Below are 8,318 nucleotides of genomic sequence, written 5' to 3' on the forward strand. Positions count from 1 at the left end.
GCTTTTTGGTTGAACTTTCCAGCTGGGGCTGTCGTTGCCACCTGCCCCGACTTGTGACGAGGGAGCGTGGGAAGCGGCGGGGCGGGCGCGGGGGGCGGCGGGCCGCCTGCGGGGGCCTGGGGAGAAGGACTTTCCCGTTTTCCTCCCTCGGTGCGAATCCGCGGCCCGGGTGTCTCCCGTCTGTGGCGGGCGTCGGTGGCCCCGTTAATGACTGCTGCGGGGAGGCGGGAGGGTGCCGCGCGCCGGTTATGAGGCTGTCGCCGCGATGGGCCATTTCCTCCGCGGCTGCCGGAGCCCCGGCCCCGGCCCCGGCGGCTTTGATAGAGGTGCAAACATTTGGGGGCAGATTTACATAAAATAGCCGCGTTTAATCCCGCGGGCTGCAATTAACATCACAGGCGTCCCCGGGCACCGTTGTGATATGGCCGCGGGCAGCCAATCGGAAAGGCCGGCCGGCGAGATCAAAGCGGCCGTCCGCCAATCAGCGGCCCCCCCCCCGCCGGCATTGTGATGTCACCGGGGGGGTGTTTATGACGGGGTATAACAGCGGCCCCTTCTCCGCTGCCGCTCGCTGGGGCCGCCGAGGTCAAGTGGAGTCAGCCCCGGCCCCGGCCCCGGCCCCGGCGCCGCCGCTCGGGGCTCTGCCAGGGCGCCTGCCCCGCCAGGCGGGCGCGGGGCCAGGATGAGCTCCCCCGGCACGGAGGGCGCGGGCAAGCCCCTGCAGTACCGCGTGGACCACCTGCTGAGCGCCGTGGAGAGCGAGCTGCAGGCGGGCAGCGAGAAGGGCGACCCCACGGAGCGGGAGCTGCGGGTGGCGCTGGAGGACAGCGACCTGTGGCTGCGCTTCAAGGAGCTCACCAACGAGATGATCGTCACCAAAAACGGCAGGTAGGGCTGCCGCGGCCCCGCGCCCTCCCGCCGCCTCCGCCCCGGCCCACGCGCGCCTCCCGCGGGGCGAGGGGCGGCCGCCCGGCTGAGCCCGGGGGGCCGGGGGCCGCGCCCCGCCGTGCCTCGCGCCTCCCTGTCGCCCCGCAGGAGGATGTTCCCGGTGCTGAAGGTGAGCGTGTCGGGGCTGGACCCCAACGCCATGTACTCCTTCCTGCTGGACTTCGTGGCGGCCGACGGGCACCGCTGGAAGTACGTGAACGGGGAGTGGGTGCCGGGCGGGAAGCCGGAGCCGCAGGCGCCCAGCTGCGTCTACATCCACCCCGACTCGCCCAACTTCGGCGCGCACTGGATGAAGGCGCCCGTCTCCTTCAGCAAAGTCAAACTCACCAACAAGCTCAACGGCGGCGGGCAGGTAAGCGCCGGCGCCGCCACCGGCACCGGCACCGACCCGTCGCCTCCCACCCCGTCCCTGCGGGGCGGCGAGGTCCCGCCGGGCCACCGCTCCCGCCCTCCTTACCCCTCGCTTTTATGCTGCTGGTATCAAACGTGCTGGAGTGGGGTGGCTCGCGCCTTCCCCCCTTTCTTCCCCCCCCAGTTGCATTCTTTCAGTAGAGCTGGTCTTTCTGCCGAGGATGTTTTGACGTTCTTTTTTTTAAATGTCTTTCTGGTCTGAATATCTGACAATGCCAACAATTTAGTAGATGCGTCTTTCTGGCTACTTGTCACCAACGCGTTGGTGACTAGGCAAGCTGCCCTGTCAAGTAACAGGGATGAGGATAACTAGGCGAAAAGTTGGGGTGTCTGACTGCAGCGTTCCTTTCCTTCTCTCACAGCTTCAGTTTTGGGGTTTATTCGTACCTGCTGCCTCTTTCTCCTCTGCGGGATGGATGGATCATTAGAAACTTTAAAACCTGAGTGCTTTCTGTGCCTGCCAGCATCTGCCGCTGCTCTGTCACTGCTTACCTGCTCTGTCTGTTTGCTCACAGATCATGTTGAACTCTCTGCACAAGTATGAGCCAAGGATTCATATAGTGCGAGTGGGTGGCCCGCAGCGGATGATCACTAGCCATTCCTTCCCAGAGACCCAGTTTATAGCCGTGACGGCCTACCAGAACGAGGAGGTAGGCACAGCAGGGAGGAAAGGATGCAAGTACCAGGAGGCTTCAAGTGGCAAAGTGCATGTTACGGAGCAAAACAATGGATTCGTTCTGTGCTTTTCAGTTCCTTCTGTGCTTTGTCTGAAGCTAAATACAAAAATTGAAATTAATATACGTAAAAACCCTACGAATGTATAATAGCACGAAGTCCTGATCACTGTTTGTCTCAATATGTACTGCAAGTTCATTGCAGGAGACTAATTCTTAAAAGGTTCTGTGAGGCAAACAAGTATGGTAAGAAATACAGTTGTCACTTTCAGCTACGCAGTGAGATATCCGGGCATGCCTTTTTCAAAACTGGCCTTTCTCTCATAGCCAAAATGCACGTCTGTATTTAATGAATCTATGAATTACCAGTCTTTCTGAGATTTTTTTTATGCCCATTCTGCTCTGGCTTGAAATGTGAAGCTTTTTATAACTCTTTAGTGTACTACCTTTCTTAGCTGTTTCTTTAGCTGATCAATAAACCCAGGCAATTCAGTCTCTTAGAGGGACTAATTCCTAGCCTTCTGCTAATACTTCAGACCTTTGGGGCTGTTTAATTGATGTCTGTAGGTTGGTATTATGGGCCTAATCTTATTTCTTCAAAAATCTGTGATTTCACTAACTTCAGTGGATAGTCCTAATTCAAATCCTAGTAGCTGTATGATAATGAATTGTGATATTTGCAAATAAAGGTATTTGTTGTTGTTTTTAGATCACAGCTTTAAAAATTAAATACAATCCGTTTGCAAAGGCATTTCTTGATGCAAAAGAAAGGTGAGAGCTCTTTACTCAATTCTGAAGTGTGGTTTTTTCACATAGATTTGTAAAAGCATATTTTTAACTAATACGACATGGTTTCTTTTATAGAAGTGATCACAAAGACATGATGGAGGAAGTGGGAGACAACCAGCAGTCTGGGTATTCGCAGTGTACGTTTTCTTTCATTTTGCATCATGAACATAACTTTTTGATTTCTCCCATCTCATCTGTTAGGTCAAGCAAAACTTCGAGAGTGGTGTTTGTTGGCTGGCTTGTTAGTTCATAGGGAGAATAATATTACCAATCCTTATGATTGTGGTTCATGCAGGTTTATGATTGTATAAACATTATGATCTGTGTCTGTGTGATTAAGGCTTCTGTATAGCATTCAAAATCCTGTAATAGAATCTTGCAGTTACCTTCATGTCCAGAAAGACAGCCGCCTTTGTACACAAGGACAGCAATATTCATATGGATATGGAGACAAAAGTTTATTTCAAAATACAGCAGAAAATTATTGAAATGTTACTTATGTTTTAAGTACTTCAAGAAAATTAGGGGCATTTTCTTAAAAAGTTTTTTCAGATAACTAAAAAGCATTCGTGTGTTAATGATTTCTGGTTTAACAGATTACTACCAAAAAATGCCTGTAGCTTGTAAAGGGGGGAAGTTGAGTTGCAGTGGGAATTATTTTGTTTCAGTGAAAATACTTAGTTTTTAAGAGTTCTTCTTAGCAGTGTGAGAAACCTCAGAGCTTAGCTATAGATTGAGACCCCCAAAGAGCAATTTAAAACTGAATGTTACACTAACAATTACTGATCACACACTGCCTACGTAAAGGGAGGGTTTAACCATTTCAGTGTTTCCTTACTGTGGTTCTAATTAAATGGTAATTAAAAAAATTGTTAGCTTGACACAGGGCTTTTCTAAGCTGTTGTCTAATTTTCCTTCATAAGATTGTTTAAGAAAGTCGTAAAGATCCAGATTTTTTCAGCCATGTTGAAAATCTCTTTCCTTTCTGGAAGTGTGCATTTCCTCACGGATCAATTCTTTATCTCACTGCTCTGTCATTCTTCCCCTGCCTGGCTGCATTACGTACCCATCTTACAAACCTCTCGCTTCCCCACAGTAGGCAGTTGGCTTATTCCCGGGACTGGGACTCTGTGCCCACCTGCCAATCCTCACCCTCAGTTCGGAGCCCCCCTGTCGCTCTCCCCTGCTCACAGCTGTGAAAGGTACTCATCGCTGAGGAACCACCGTCCTGCCCCCTACCCCAACCCCTACACCCATAGAAACAACTCGCCAAGTAAGTCTGATGTTGCAGCTCTGTAAAAAGATGGGGAATGGGCCGAGGGATGCGAGTTCTGAGCGGTGGGCATCTTGAGCGATGCCATGGAAATTGAGGTTGCTGTCTAGCTCGGTTTGCACGGAGGGCTTGGGATCAGCTTTGCAAAGAAACAGGGACGATGAGTACGTGTCCCCAGTCTCTTTATGATGGAAAAACTGAGGGTGTGTAGAACTGTCTCCTGCTGATTTATTAGATTATATTGTGCTGGCTTTCTCTTGTGCTCTTGATTCTTGTAACCACTCAGCTTAAACTTACTTTGACTTTTTTAAGTTAAGTTTGAAAGTGGGGCTTTTAATCACTAGTTATAGGGAATACAATGAAATGAAGCAGTACATGTCTGGTTCTGTTAGTGTCACTTGTTATTAACACATAATAATTGAGGGCCTGATTCTGTCAGTTTTATGTGCCTGTTGCTGTAGCTAACAGCAGAGCATTAACGTTGTTCTCAATGAATATGTCACAACTGGATACACAGAAACAATATGGAGCTGAGTAAACTGCAGAGCTATTAAAAAGTTGTGCTCAGAAATAGCTGAATGGATACTTAAGGGCATTTTTAACAGTGATTTTTAAAAAATTTTTTCTTTCTTCTGGTAAAGGCCTGTTAACAATTTTTGCCCTTCAGCCTGTATGGATATTGAAGGTTCCCATTTTAAAAAAAAAAAAATAATATTTTCAATTGTAAAGTAATACACAGGCATCCTGGTCAATCTTATACGGAGCTTTGCAGTTAATTTTAAAACAGAAAACTAGCTTTCTGTGGGCTTCTCTTGCATCTTGGAAATTTTACGCAAGTTTTGTGACTTGAAACAGCATAAAAGAACAAAACACCTCTGGCATTCCTTCTTGTTCCACTGTCATCAGCAAGGAACGTCTACTCCTCCTCTTAGCCAGCTGCCGCAGCAACTTCTTTATCACTACAGATGGCTGTACAGGATTCCCCTTGTAGCTTCCTAGTGCCTCAGCCGTGTTGGCCAGCCAGTTTTGGTCACAAGCCGAGTAGCTGAAGCCACAGTCCAATCACTCCTGATGGTGCCTAAGGCAGATTTTGGAGCCTGTGGTGGCATGGTTGGCTCAAAACTGGGATGTGCGGTCCAGTGATAGGCTTGTTAGCCAGGCTTGTCAGACTGTTACTGCCAATGTAGATGATGGAGGTAAAGAAGGTGCCCTGGAAGAGTGACTGGGATAGCGTAAGTAAGGAGTCCGCCTCTTCCCACTGACCGAAGAAGGAAGCATGGGCTGAATTAGCAGGTGGTTTGAAGACAGCTTTTTGGCCATAGATCCTTCACAGAAACAAGACTTTGCAGTTGCAAGTTGAGCAAAACAACACATCAGGAGGGGCAATGCCAGTGAAAGTGGAAGGTTGACACAACTGGTAGCTGACTTTGTTTTTCTGTGTGTGTGTCATTTTGTTTGGTTTTTGGCAAGGCAGTAATGGGGGAGGGTAGTTTAAAGCTATACGTTGTATTTGAACGCAAGATTGTTATTTGTTCTGATTCTAGCATGTTTAAGTGCTTGCTTGTTTTCTCAGCAGCCTATGCCGATAACTCCTCTGCCTGCCTTTCCATGCTGCAGTCCCATGACAACTGGTCTTCTCTAGGAGTTCCCCCACACACGACGATGCTGCCCATGAGTCACAGCACTGGCACAGCTACCAGCTCCAGGTAGGAGTCCATCCCTCAGATGGGTGTATTGATACTGTCTAGGAAGAGAAGGCTGAAAAAGGAGGTGAAGAGTCACCAGCAAATTAGAAATCCTTATGGCCAGGTGTGAATCATGAGCTATCTGGGGAGGCACTGAGAAGGACTAGTCATAAGGAAAACAGATTGAAGAAACATAAAAATTATTTTCTTATGTTTTGGTTTTGGAAATGTAGATATTTGTGACAGTGATATTTGACGGATTAAGGATTGCAAATCACTTAGACAAACATCTGTTGAATTTGAGGATGCTCTTTTAAGTTTCATATCTTTTAAGCAAAATGGTATTTTACAAGTTTATTTTTGATCTGTTCCATTTTAGCCAGTCACCGCTTTCCCATCCACCTCCACAAACCCTTGTTCTGCTACAAATCAAGGGGCAGTGAACTGCAGTGTGGAGAAGGAGCAAGCAGTTGGGGCAGTAATTCTTTACTTGAGTGTTGCCACAGAAGCCAGCATAGCGTGGGATTATACACTTGGTGAAAACCTTTGCCATTTTGTGATCATATAAATTTATCTTTTCTCTTCTTTGTACTTATTGTCTTAATTAAACTTTTGGATCCTTTAGCAGAGATTTAGCTTACAGTCAGTCCCTTGGAGCTAAACTTGGAAATTCAAAGAAATACAGATAAGGTGGTAAAATCTTTGCTATTAACCAGAGAGGGATGAGGGTTGGGCATCCTTCTCAGCATTTCAGACCTACCACTCTGTTTGTGGAAAGCGTTTTTATTTGAACCATGCACATGGACACTTAGCTGTTAATCAGAGTGTGTACTACTACCCAATATATGATAACTGTATTATTGAACATAAGTTTTGGACCTGAACATATGTTAATCAAGTAAACAGGTCCTCCTAGCACTTCTTTCTGTGTCTGACCCCCAGGATACATATTTGGAAAGTTGCAAAGTCCACTGGATTTTAGTTGCTGTGCTGAGTTGTCCAGTAGATAAAACCAGTAGAACTGGAACTGTTGGATCCTTAAGGAAGGCATCTCTGCCACCCCTTTTGTCTAAACCCCTATCTGTAAAGTAAGAATAATATTTATCTTTTTTGTTAAACTGCTTGGGATCAATAGGTAGAAAGTGTTGTGTAGTATTAGACAGCAGGGCTGAACTTTTTCTCATAGTGTTTGTCTTGAAACACCTTGTGTCTTTTAATTCATGTGTGTGTTCATACATGTGTGGTGTATATACCTACCCAGAGGAGAGAGTGTGGAGGCTGTAGTGTCCTGATAAGGCTTTTTTCTTTTTAAGCAGACCTTTCAGTAGCATCTGTGCAATCTGCAGCCATCGAGCTAGCTCTTCCCCATCTAACATGAGATGATGAACAAGGTCCTAGGAGGGCTGAACTGCTGCCTGGAGGCATCTGTCCCTCTCTGGCTACAGAGACACCCAAAGGCAATTAGGGCTCTGACAGACTCATGGCAATGGATTCGAAGCTATCTGGGTCCATGTTGCTGTGTCCAGCCACCTCCCTGGAGGAAAGGATATGGCATGGCTCAGGCGTTAGCTCTCAAACCTCTGCATTTTTTCAGGCCAGCCTGTTCATCCCTCAGCTTGGCTTAAAGTTTGCTAGTGTACCCAGTGCTGGAACCTGCTGTTGGAAAACAGAGAGGTTAGATTTATTGGTGGGGTGCCATGAATGTGACTGCTGCCTGGGGGTCCTTCCTACCCTGCAGTGCCTAGGAGCTTCCTAAAGAAATTCACTGCCTCCAGCAAACGAACCCAGCTTGGGAGCTGTGTGGTGACCTGAGCAACTGCCAGCGGGCAGTAGAGTCCCTAATAACCCGTTTTATTCATCACTTTCTCTCTTTCAGTCAGTATCCTAACTTATGGTCTGTGAGTAACAGCACCATCACACCGGTGTCTCAGTCGAGTGGGATGTCCAACGGCCTGAGCTCCCAGTTTTTACGTGGCTCTCCAGCGCACTACGCTGCCCTTCCACACCCGGTCACTGCCGCCTCTTCTGCCTCCCCCCTGTACGATGGTGGGGCTGCCACGGACCTGCCCGACAGCCAGTATGATGCCTCCGCACATGCCAGGCTAGCATCCACGTGGACGCCTGTCACCCCCCCTTCCATGTAAACCTAGACCTTTTGCTGTAAGACAGACTTTTTAGCTACTCAATTACTTTAAATGCTTAATCCTCAAGGAAGAGAAAAAGGAGATGTGAAGTAAATTATAGACAAATCGTCTGCACTGCTTTGCTTAGAGCATCCACATTATACTTTATAGTGAACAGTGCATCATTGACTTCATGTAGAGTTTACAAACCTGGTGAGTGTGCAATTCTGAGAGCAGATTCACTGCTTTTAATCTTTTTATTTTAAGTTCGATAGACCTAAGTTTTAAGATTTTTTTACCTAGATTCCAAATTTCTCAGTGTTCTGATATATTTGGACCTGAAGTTTGGTGTTGTTCTTGACTAAATTACTGTTTTTCAGTTAATTTTTTTAATGGCAAACTTAGCTATAGTTGT

The 8,318-nt window shown here is 47.4% G+C and overlaps 1 protein-coding gene across 3 annotated transcripts; it reads left to right on the plus strand.

Moving 5' to 3' along the window:
* Window positions 1–682: 682 nt before the first annotated feature.
* On the plus strand, window positions 683–7,924 carry TBXT (T-box transcription factor T). 3 transcript variants are annotated; one of them, XM_059835516.1, is made up of 8 exons: window positions 683–888; window positions 1,036–1,300; window positions 1,875–2,009; window positions 2,743–2,804; window positions 2,898–2,959; window positions 3,919–4,095; window positions 5,672–5,801; window positions 7,657–7,924. In XM_059835516.1, exons 1-8 carry the CDS (start codon window positions 683–685, stop codon window positions 7,922–7,924), a joined length of 1,305 nt encoding a protein of 434 aa, XP_059691499.1. The 3 variants fall into 3 exon arrangements, with proteins under 3 accessions (XP_059691499.1, XP_059691500.1, XP_059691501.1); XM_059835517.1 differs by having other exon boundaries at window positions 3,922–4,095; XM_059835518.1 differs by lacking the exon at window positions 3,919–4,095.
* Window positions 7,925–8,318: the final 394 nt, after the last annotated feature.

This window comes from Gavia stellata, chromosome 2 (genome assembly GCF_030936135.1).
Source record: "Gavia stellata isolate bGavSte3 chromosome 2, bGavSte3.hap2, whole genome shotgun sequence".
Classification (NCBI taxonomy): domain Eukaryota; kingdom Metazoa; phylum Chordata; class Aves; order Gaviiformes; family Gaviidae; genus Gavia; species Gavia stellata.